At 47.6% G+C, this 12,041-nt stretch overlaps 1 protein-coding gene across 7 annotated transcripts in view; it reads left to right on the forward strand.

The window, feature by feature from the left end:
- Window positions 1–12,041, forward strand: part of Csmd2 (CUB and Sushi multiple domains 2) — a 581,156-nt gene that overhangs the window by 384,012 nt on the left and 185,103 nt on the right. For all 7 annotated transcript variants that reach the window (XR_001784158.2, XR_001784159.2, XR_001784160.2 and 4 more), the window contains 2 exons: window positions 1,965–2,159; window positions 11,337–11,475. Coding sequence is in view for 2 of the 7 variants with exons in the window: in XM_011240560.3 (XP_011238862.1) it covers window positions 1,965–2,159; window positions 11,337–11,475 (334 nt within the window). In the remaining 5 variants the exon portion in view is untranslated. The remainder of the gene's footprint in view (window positions 1–1,964; window positions 2,160–11,336; window positions 11,476–12,041) is intronic.

Consider the following 12,041-nt stretch of genomic DNA (forward strand, 5'->3'; position numbering starts at 1 on the left):
CAGACATGCACCCACACACATGCATGCACACACAAAGACAGAATGCACACACACAGACACACAGACAGACAAACAGACACACACACACACAGAGGAAATGCTCTTTAGTCGCTTATCCATCTCATGCTCTTTGGCAGGACATCTCTCCTCCCTACTCCAGCTCCCACACTTGTCACAGAAGCCTTGCCCCTTGTCTCACTGCCCTTAGATGCTGTGGGATAGGCCATTTGTAACCCAAGCTAAAGCCCCATCCGTGTCACCACCCGTGTTCAAGGCAGCAGACACACTGGAAACAATCAACCCTTGTGTCGTAACCTCGTCACTTGCAAGTTCCTGTCCCAATGACCTGGGGACAGAAGGAAGCAGAAAAGCTCTCTCCTAAGCATGCTACTGTGACACTGGTGGCTCTGGCCTTTAGCTTCTCTGTCCTCAGACCCATTTACTATGGGGCCATGAGACCTAGAAAGGAGCACATACGTCACTCATCTTCCTATCCCTTTGCATGCTCTCTGATGTTGGAAGGAGCACCCCATCATTGCTGTGGAGGTGTGTACACATTCATGAAGAGATGTATGCATACATGATGCATATGTGTGCGTGTACACACACACACACACACACACACACACACACACACATACACACACGATTGTTAGGGTTTTGACTTCCAAGCCTCAAGCTCCAATCAGCTCTCACTGTCTATGTCATGGTCCCATTCCTGAAGACGGGACAGGTGGGAGATGAGATCTAGGCTGTCCTAAACCTTGTGTGGAGTTTCAGACCTGTGTTCTTGTGTCCAACCAACAGTCTTCATCTCAGAGGGAGGCCTGGAAACCAGCCTTTTCCAAAGGGGACACTCCCATGCAACCGTGGAGCCTAACACTATCCTTAGGACAGCAGGAGCATCCATGAGCCCTGGCTTCCCAGACAACATCTTGTACAGGCAGAGAGACCAGGAATGTTCTTGGTAGAGATGGTGGGGGAAGGGTTTCCCTTTCATGCAGGGAGGAGGGGTCCCTTGAAGGATAGGGACTCAGGCTCAGGAACTACACGATGTCACCAAACCCACGCCCATCATGGTCTTACCAAAGTTCATTCTATTTCTGTCTTGGAATGACCCTCCAAGAGATGTGGAATACTCTATAGGTCAGGAAACTGAGGCTCAGTAACATAACAAAGATGGCCCAGGACCACATGATAATTAAGAGGCAAGGTTCAACATCACTCAGGGCTCTCTCTCTCTCTCTCTCTCTCTCTCTCTCTCTCTCTCTCTCTCTCCCTCTCTCTCTCTCTCTCTCTCTCTCCCTCCCTCCTTCCCTCCCTCCTCCCTCCCCCACCTCTCTCTCCTTGGCTCAGTCACTGCATTATCAATCGCCTGGCAGGATGAGAAGAAGCCCTGGCACGAGGCAGGGACATGACGGCAATGGCTTCAGACAGGGCTAATTCCAGGGCACCTGCTTTATGATGCATAGTGTCTATTAGTGTCACAGGATTGGGAGCCAGCACCCGCCCTGTCCCCCAGAGTATGTGATCCCTTAACCACTTAACCATCTGAAACTCGGAAAGCACGAAATGGATTTGACACTGAGAAGACAGATCTGCCACTTAACTACATGGAACCTCAGTTTCCCCTCTGGTAAAGAAGAGTAATCATATCACCGTGATAGAATTTTGATGTGATCTAATTAGTTACCATGAGAAACACAGTTCACTGCCCAATCTGTTGGCATCCCTTAGAATGTTCAGACAGCCCAAAAATCAAGTTTAATCTGTGCCTGTTTTCTGCCCAGTGGGTTCTGTCTGCCATAACCACAGGATCCCAGGTACCTAGCATCTTTTTCAGCATGCCAGATTTCTGAGGAAGCGTGGAGGTCTGATTCTGGCTGTTGGCAGCTCATTTTTCTTTGATGTCCCATTTGTGTGCCACCTCAGTCTAACCATGGTCTGGGTATCCCCTTCCCCAGCCTTCCGACATAATGAGTGCCCGGATCCTGGCGTCCCAGTTAACGGCAAGCGGTTTGGTGACAGCCTGCAGCTGGGCAGCTCCATCTCCTTCCTGTGTGATGAAGGCTTCCTCGGGACGCAGGGCTCTGAGACCATCACCTGTGTTCTGAAGGAGGGCAGCGTGGTGTGGAACAGTGCCGTGCTGCGCTGTGAAGGTGAGTGCCCCTGGGCTTGGACAGTGGCTGTCAGTCTGAGAGGCTGGGGCAAGCATAGTGTTTCCAACCACTTCGGTCCATCTCTGCATTGATCCATCTTCTCCTCCAATGACCCAGGGAGTTTTCTTGCTCTCCTACTGGGATGGGAGTTCTGAGGGGATTGCTTTGCCAGGGAACTTGAATTGTGACCAGAAATTAAACTGGGGAGAAGAGAACCCTCCTTCTGGAATATCAACCATCGAAATGCAGCTTCTTTTAGCTCAGAGCTCACAAAGGACAGCCATGAGGAGCTGGGTTTCTAGCTACTGTCCCGATAAGTCCATAGCGCCCCCCTCAGCTTGCCACACACACACACACACACATGCACACGCACACGCACACGCACACGCACACGCGCACACACACAGGGATGCCAGCACTCTTGAGTTTGGCCTCTCAAGGCTGCCTGCTGTGCTTTGCTCCACATGGTCATTCCTCCTGGGCTCTCCCTGCTCTATCAGCTGTGCCCCCTGTTAAACCTTGCCTTGATATCCTACAGTCACTCTCTAGGTGACTCAGAGCAGGCCAACTGGAAGACACACAGCTCTTAGCAAGAGCCAGGCTTGTTACAACATCTGTCCAGCCCTGCCTTATGTCTCAGGGCAGTTCTGAAACTTCTCAGGCCAGCGTTTGGTCCAGCTGGCGGCAGAGATTTCAAACACAGATTACACCTCCTAGGGATAGGGATCATGTTAAATCTGTGTGCCAGGCACAGCGCCTGGCACAGGATCAGTGCCCAGTGAGACTCTCAATAGACAGAGACTGCATGTCCTAAAAGTACATTAAGGATATCGGTGCTGTTTGGACAGGCGAGGGCTGTGGCTTAGGGAACAGAACGCTTCTTCCTCTCATCTCCTGTGATAGACAGAGGATGGTGACCTCAAAGACCTGCCTGCTCACCTAGACCTCACCCCACAAATGAGAGGCCCTGGGAGGATGAAGGGGGTGGGTGAAGGGGGAGGATGAAGGCGGTGGGTGAAGGGGGAGGGTGAAGGGGGATGGTGAAGGGGGAAGGTGAAGGGGGAGGATGAAGGGGGTGGGTGAAGGGGGAGGGTGAAGGGGGAGGGTGAAGGGGGAGGGTGAAGGGGGAGGGCCTTTGAGAGGGCTTTGCCTCCCAGCTGACAAGCAGGTGTGTGAGATAGGAAGGGTCATCCAGAGGCTACTGGAGGAGTTTGAGCCACTAGTTTTTCCAACTGTAAAGCAGAAATGAAATGGGAGGAGGATAAAAGTTAGCCATCTTTCAAGGGTCACACACAGCAAGCATAGAAACAGCATCCCTCCCATCAGTGTGTGAGCTCCCGGAAGTTAGGACACCATCCTGGCTCACAGCCTTGCACCTGCAGTGTGTGACACTTGATCCACTCTCAGTCAGTGCTGCTTGCTGAAGGAATGAGTGAATGCATAAGTAAGCGAATGAATGAATTTTTTAATCAGCCACATGCCCCTGTGAAAAATGTGTCATTGGCTGACCTACTCTCCCCACCTCACAGCCAACCAGTCAGGTCACGCTGGGGAAGCCATATGGTCCTTCTGTGCCTCAGTTGCCGCATCGGCAAAGCACAGATGATTCAGGAACCTCCCAGCTGGGTTGCTGTAAGCATGGCTGGCAGACAGAAAACGCTCAGTATGGATGGCAGTTGGTATTATTTGAACTTGATTTTGACCATTTCTTTATCAGGCCAATCAGATCAGGAATGACTCCCCTTTGGGGAAAAGCTATATGTTTGAGAACAGGAACTTTAAAATCTTAGAGTGGGGGAGAGAGCTCTGGCCCAGGAACCCACCCCACATCACCTAGCTCCTTCTGTCTGTACCTGGTGAGACGCCGGCTTCTTGATCAGCATCTTTGTCTCTATTTTTTTCTGTTTTTTTTTTTTTTAATTAAGTATCCCCACCTGGTGGACAATTAAATGCAGCCACTAATAGTATTTTAGATGTTCCTTTAATATATTCTGAGAGCCACTCAGGTTTGGAGCAACTGTAAGAGGACAAGGTAGGAAGGTAATGGCTTCTACATTTGGAAAGGAGGAAGGTCATTACCTGCAGACCTGAAGGCAGGAGTGGAAAAAGGTTTGCTCAAAGGTCCAGAGAGGGAATATTTTCAACCTTGTGGACACCTAAGATCTCTCCCTCCTCAGCTCTGTCGCTGACACTCAAAAGTACCTGAGTGGCTAGGCCAGATGTGGCTGTAGTTTACGTGTGTATGACAGTCACAAATGTCCTGAGAAATGTTTCCAGGTATGGGAGGCTGCTTCCTAGTAGTGCCTTGATATTCCCCATGGTCATCTCTGCCTTGTCTATCTTTCAAGGAAGAATCCAATAGCCACACCCTTCTGTGACAGGTCAGGTGTTGGGTGGACGACACCCAATTGCAGCCTAGCAGCAGCCCCTGGAGGCAGGTATCGTTATTTTCCCGACTGATGGCCAGGCAGACAAGTCACCTGCTCTGCACCCTCCCAGCGTGTCCTGCCCAGTGCCAGAATCCACTCCCAGATTCTGGACTGCCCTTGTAGAATGGTATCGCTACAGAGACTATAATATCAAACGTCTTCACGAAAGACTTCAAAGTATTCCCAACGAGAATACAATTTTCTTCACTTCTCAGTGGGAAATTAAAACAAAAGGAAGCATATTGCCCGTCGCTGAAAACAAGTCTCGGCAGCGGACAGCTTAAAGAAACGACAGTAGTGAGACACATGGATCACTTATGACAACTAAGCAATTAAACTCCCCATTAAAAATAAAGATGCTCAAACTGGATGCAGGAAAACATTCAGGCTCACAGAACTATGTTGGGAGGAATAAAAAAAGAGCGAGAAAGACCAGTGAGCTCTAGTGAATACTTTCATAAATAATTTCTAAAACAGGCTATCAGGAAAGTTTCAAATCGTGTCAAAATGTAAATTTTTTTCAAAGTTCCAAAAAAAGTATAGCTCATTTCCCTTGAGAAAATTGTTTAGGAGCTTGCTGCCCAGCTAGAAAGATGTCCCAGCCAGTGACGTCCTTGACATGTTAGCAGGACCTGAGTCCAGGTCCCCAGCACCTGTGTCAAAAGCTGGTCCCTGACGGTGGGGCATCCTCCTGTCTGAGTAGCTGAGCTTACAACCAGTGTTTCGTTCCTTCACACATGGTGATCAAGCATCTTCTTTGTGCCAGGCACTGGGTTAGGCCCAAATACTCTCCTTGTTCCAGTTCCAGAGCCTTACCCCATAATCAGGATAGGACCCTTCCTTCCCTTTCAGTGTTAAGTGCCTGCTGTGCTTGGGTTATGTGCCCGCTTGTTTCCCGGCTGCCGCTGCTCTAGGATGACTTCCAGCGTGATGTTGCATCCCTAAGAAAAGTCTGGTATATTTCTATGATAATCTCTAACAGATAAAAGAACAGCTATATAAGAGCTTCAAAGTGGCTTTCCAGTGCATGCGCTAACAGCGGGCAGACAGGTCTCAAGTCACTGGTCAATCTCAGGGACTCTGTTCCTGCCTCTTGACATTTCTTAAGACATCTCTTGCACCCTGGATTTGTGTGCACATGAGAAGACCTATGGAGGTGCATATGCATGTGTGCATGCATACCTGTCTATGAATGCATGTATGTGTATGAGTGTGAGGGTGTGTGCGTGCATGGGTGTGGGTTCATGTGTGTATATGTGCATGTTCACACACATGGAGACAAGAAGACAACCTCAAGTGTTCTTCAGGAGCCATATACCTGGTTGTGTTGGGTTTTTTTGTTTTTTTGTTTTTTACACAGTCTCTCACACAACAGAGGTCAGGTGCTATTTCTCAAGGACTGTCCACCTGTTTTACGGGACAGAATCTTTCACTGGGACCTGGGTCTTATCAGTTTGGCTGGCTTAGCTGGCCAGCAGAGTCCCACTTATCCACGCAGCTTTTGATGTGTGTGTGCTGGGACTTGAACTTGGGTCCCTGTGCTTGCTTAGCAAGCACTCTACTGAGCAGTCTCCTAGCCCCTAGCCCTAACCCCTTCTGAATTCTGCCAGTTGCTTCCCAGAGTGGCTGCTTAACAAGATCCCTCTCTCTTGCATTTCCTTTCGCGGCACTGAGATCTACATACTTAATCAGACTCGGGTTCTTTTTTTTTTTTTAATTGCCAGAGCATTTATTAGGTGGGGTTTTGTGTCTCCATTAAAGAAACACAATGTCCTACTGGGTCTTTTGGGGGGCACTAGGGGTTATCTGTGATCCCAGCCCAGAGACTGCAAAATGGCAACTCTCCCTTGTTTCATCTTTTATAAGCTGGAATACTTGAAGAAAACATGTCTTGTGCTAAGATATAGTTCAAAAAGGAAAAAAAAATGAAGAAACGATTTTCCTTTATATACTTTTATTATGTGTGTATTGCAAAGTGGACTCCCTAACATCTTCCGATGCTGCGTGTCTTTAAGCATCGTTAGAGGTCAATGGATGTACATTTATCTCGTGTATTTACTGTGTGCTTAAAGTTCACATTCTAACTGATGGTCACATTGTCTTCCTGGCTAGCAGGAGCACTTTGAGGATGGCCCAGCCTCTTTTTGACATTTTCTGCCCCTGACACAGAATCAGTTGTTTTTTTCTAAGGCACCTTTTAAAGCAAAGTGATGTTTAGAATCTAGACTACTAAAGGGTGCTTATTACTACTGACTCACCCCATGTTTGGAAGCCGTTTCCGTAAATGCAGCTGGGAACTGCTTTATCAAAGGAAATGTGGGTGGGTTCATTTCATTTCAAATAATGAAGCTTTCTCCTTTTAACCTTAACTTCCTTGATATTATACTCAACTGTCTTTTCACTCTTGCTCAAAAATGCAAGTCCCACAGAACACCAACATGACTTCCTGTGTTGTGATAAATACCCAGGACTCTAAGATGAATGAAGAAGGTGCTACAAACAGCAACATGCTTACTAAAATTGTCTTGTTCTTGTTCCTCTTCATCATCACCATCACCATCATCACCATCATCACCACCATCACCATCATCATCACCATCACCATCATCACCACCATCACCATCATCACCATTCTGTTCTTTAAATCCTCATTTCCTCAGAGGGATGGGCTATCAAATCACTATCTTTTAAGATCTCTTTAGGTTCTTATACGTAAATACGCAATATAGTATTGTATTCAGTTTAAGTTTTTAGAAATTGCACATCAAATTTAATCATTTTTTAATTATGCAAAGTGATTATGTAGTTCCAGAGTTAAATCTACCAGAAAAACAAAACAAAACAAAACAAAACAAAACAAAACACCCATGTATATACAGGGAATAAAGCCCTGAGTGCTCCCTTCCACCCATGGGGGTGCTCCACATTCTCCTTTTGCCCATTCGCTGATTGTTCATCTGAGTGGGTTCATCTAACCCTTTAATGCCAATTTAACTTTCTAAAGCTCCATTTTTACCTCTCAATTGTGTACACGCGGATGCATGCCTATGTGTGGATATGTGTATGTGAGTGCGGGTACCTGTAGAGACCAGTAGAAGATGTTAGAGCCACTGGAGCTTGGAGCTAACAGGTAATTTTGAACCGTCCCCCACCCCTCTCCCAACCCCGTGGGTGCTGGAACCGAACTCAGGTCTTCTGCAAGAGCACTACTCACTCTTAACCTCTGAGCCATCTCTCTAGCCCCTAATTTAACTTTCATATGACGTCTTCTTTAGATAAATAGGATCAAGGACATCTGTGCTCACGTGTACATAGCGATGCACTGCATACATTCAGTCAAAAGAAAAACCCTTAAGTTTACGTTAAATTTGTATTAAAGTGTTAGTACTTACTCAGAGGAACCATAAAGGATGATGCTGTTTACCTAAGCGATTGTTCAGAAGTTGTACTGCAAAAGAGACTTTGCGTCCAGGACTCCCCCTCTCTAGACCCTGCCAGTCACGGGCCACTCTGTGCAAGGAACAGAATGCAGGGTTGAGCAGGGAGCTCCGCTGGCCATCACTTGTGCTCAAGATGAGATCAGCCATCTAAAGCAGTAACAAGAAGATCAGAGAAAAACAGGAGCATGGAGACAGGGGAGCACCAACGAAAGGAATTGCATTCGAGCTAGGGCTGTGTTTGTCTGTCTGCAGCCAGGGTATGCAATTCTTCCCTTGGCCTGTGGCTTCCTGGATACTGAGCAGGAAGGTCAATATCCAGCCTCAACCCAGAGAGGCTGGGCCTGCAATGAATGAGAGGCGAGACTCAGAACCTATGATGGGTGAGTTTTGCAAACCGGAGATACAGGAGGGATGAAACACGTATGTGGTTTAGTTCTCAGTGTTTTGTATAGACACCATCCAATTACCTCATTTCTCTAAGCCTCCACTCACAGAAATCAGAGCAGTAATCCCCTTCTATAGGATGAAGGCAATAATCCCCTTCTATAGGATAAAGGCAATAACATATGTACCATGTTGCTTTGCAGTCTTCACAAGGATAATCCACATTAAGCCCCAACACCTGGCAAGCCCTGGGTCCCCTCCAGTTCAGCTGTCTGCATGACAGTAGTGTGCTCTGTGCTGCCGGAGGATTTGGAAACAGAGGTCTTCAGGTTAAATCTCAGCTCTGACTTCATTAGCTTAAAGCCTTTTATCTAGGGTCTTAACTTCCTTGGCCTTGGTTACCTCCTCTGTAAAATGGGGATAATAACTTTATTAGCATGCATTTAAAGGACATAATAAAGCATCCCAATGAGTAGGGCACCTCTTCCTGACGTCATTACTATTGTTATGGTCTCTGTTAATTAAACGTCCTAGTATACTTTTCTATTAAGGATATCTGGGCTGGGGGTGAAGAGATGACTCAGCAGTTGAGAGCACTTGTTGCTATTCTGGAGAAACCACGTTCAGTTCCTGGCTTCCACACAGCTGCTCACAGCCTCCTGTAACTCTAGTTCTAGGAGATATGACACTCTCTTCTGGCTTCTTCAGGCATTAGGTACACACATGATGCACAGACGTACATGCACTCATGCACACATAAAATAATAAAATACAGTCTATTTTAGAATAAGAATCTCTGGGCTGAGGATGGATCCCTGTTGGAATTCTGTGAGTGGAGGCTTAGAGAAATGAGGAATTGGATAATTGGAGAGTGTCTATACAAAACACTGAGAACTAAAAAGAAGTGCCTGGTGGCTCCTTTATTTCCACCTTGGTCCTGTTCAGGAGGTGTCTGGCCTCTGCTGTAAGAGGGGCTAGCTCAGTAGTTCTCAACCTCTGGGTCTTGATCCCTTTGGGGAGTGAAGACCCTTTTACAGGGGTCACCTAAGACCATCAGAAAACACAGGTATCCACATTGCAATTCATGCCAGTGACAAAATTACAATTATGAAGTAGCTATGCAAATAATGTCATGGTTGGGGCCCACCACAACACGAGGAACAATATTAAAGGGTCACAGCCTTAGGAAAGTTGAGAGCCACTGGTATAGAGGGAGCAGGAGTTTCTTTATAGCCTAGAGGTTGCTTCACTTGTGGTGCTTGCTTCTGGGCTGTCTTGCTTAATTCCAAGTCCAAGCTAGTCCCTCAGCCTCACGCTCCACAGCTTCCTATGACAGCCACAGCACCAGCCTCACGTTGCGGAGGAATATGGTCTGAGGAGTGTGGCCACATACTGTGGAAATGCCTGATGTGGCATGAGCACTCAGCTACTGAGGGCGGCCTTGACAACGACAACAGCCTTAGTGTGGTAGTGGTATGGTCACTTTCTTCAGGAAGCTTGGGCAAGTGTCACGTGACCTACATCAGTCTATTACACAACACCCAGTCCCAACAGCCCCCAGTGGAGATTGCAGACCTTTTAAGCTAAGTGTCGGAGAGACTTTTCTCAGCATTGTGACAAGACACCTGACAGCAGAACTTAAGGAAGGAGAGGTTTAGTCTGACTCATGAGAAGGAAAGTCATGGTGGCCAGAGCTGGAGGCAGCTGGCCATGCTGTACCCTCAGTCAAGCAGCAGAGAGAGATGGATGCTGGACTCAGCTCTTTCTCTTTTTAATTGTGACTATTATTTATTTATTCTCTATTTATACCTTTATTCTGTATTTATTCACACCATGGAATGGTGATTCTTCCCCTATTCAGTTTACCTCCTGTAGACATTCCCTCAGAGACATCCCTGGAGGTTTGTCTCCTAGGGGACTTTAGATCCCATCAAGGTGGCAATAAAATTTAACCATCACGATGCTTAACACAGCTCATAAGTGCGCCCACTCCTCGGAGTGACCTAAAGGCCCAGGTGGGTGGGGCTTCCATCTTGACACCTGTTTCCACAGTCACTGAAACGGGAGGAGGGAATTTTGCAAGTCACTTGCTAACTTTGAACATCTCCACATGGACGTGACAGGCATCGTTCATGTTCTCTCACCCTATTGGCCAAAGCAGTCATGTGACCCAGCATGACACTGAAACCCACCATGTGTCCTGAAGGAAGAATAGTGGAAGTAGCTCTGATAGCCATCACACAGGCTAGGAGGCATGGTGTCTGGAAAAAGGAATCATGGGAAGGAACCTGAGTAGGAGGCAATGTCATGCTTCATGAGACCAAACCAACCAGAGGGTGGGATAAAGCAGCCAGCACCTTGCAGAGTCACCTGCCCCAGACTTCATTCATCCATCCTTATATCCATTCCCTTGCCCAACAACCATAGAGGCAGAGGTATGTGTCAGGCGCTAGACTAAATACTGGGCATGCCTTTGAAGAAGGCAAATAACACGGTACACTCTCATAGTGTGGCGAGACTCAACACTGCCCTGAGCTGACCCCATGTCTAGCCACTACCTCCCCAGTTGTTGATGGGAGAAAGTAGGCTGGGCTGATGCTTCTGCCTCAGGCCTGGCAATTGAGTTGGGAACAAAGGAAAAGGGAGCAGTGACCCAAATATTAGCCCCGCTGGAATGACAAACAGACTTTGCTGAAAGAATTTTTAGTCTTTTCCTTCAGGCCTTTTATAAACCTGCAAATGATGTAACCGGTCACATCTATAAGGGTCCCAGTCGGCAAAGCTCACAGTTTAGACTTTATGTAATTTTCCATAAAAACAAAACAAGCCCTTGTTGGCTGACACATTTTATAGAGAGGGGTTTTGTTTATTTCTTCGTTCATTTGTCTCTCAACAAATCCGCTCTTCTCCTTCTGTCCCCCCAGCTCCTTGTGGTGGTCACCTGACTTCGCCCAGCGGGACCATCCTATCTCCAGGCTGGCCTGGTTTCTACAAGGATGCCCTGAGCTGCGCCTGGGTGATCGAAGCCCAGCCTGGATACCCCATCAAAATTACATTCGACAGGTGCTGCTGACGGCGGCTTCTGAGGGGGAGGGGGTGCCAAGATGATGCCTCCAGTCTGACAAAGTCTGGGGGAGTGTAGCACCAATACTAGGACATCAGCAGGAGGAGGGTGGAGGATATGGGGATGACTGCCTCACTGGCTTTATGCTTCCATTTGATTGATGTGTTGGGAGTCTGTGGCTGGAAGATGGGAAGGCAAGTACGTGATCACCTTGGACCCCAGAGCCCTTTCCTTTACCATCCCCTTAAAGAGAGATGGCAAGTAGGCGCCATCAGACACCATCAAATTTAGACAAAGCCCACAAACTCTCAGCCTAGGAAGAAATGCTCCCTAACCTCTGCCCTAAACCCTGCTCAAGTGCTCCCTCCATTCCCAGGCTCTACTTAAGTCCCCTGGTGAGAAAGAAGCTTCCCAGAAGTGAACCCAGACCTCCTCCAGACGGAGCATCAATGGCATGAAATTCATGGTCTGCCAACTGTCCCGTGAAGACTGACATAGGAAACACGCTGTGCTCTGTGGGCCACTTGCCCATGTGTGACTCTGATGCACAGTCTTTATTGCTTTG

The sequence above is a fragment of the Mus musculus genome, chromosome 4 (genome assembly GCF_000001635.26).
Source record: "Mus musculus strain C57BL/6J chromosome 4, GRCm38.p6 C57BL/6J".
Taxonomy (NCBI): Eukaryota; Metazoa; Chordata; class Mammalia; order Rodentia; family Muridae; genus Mus; species Mus musculus.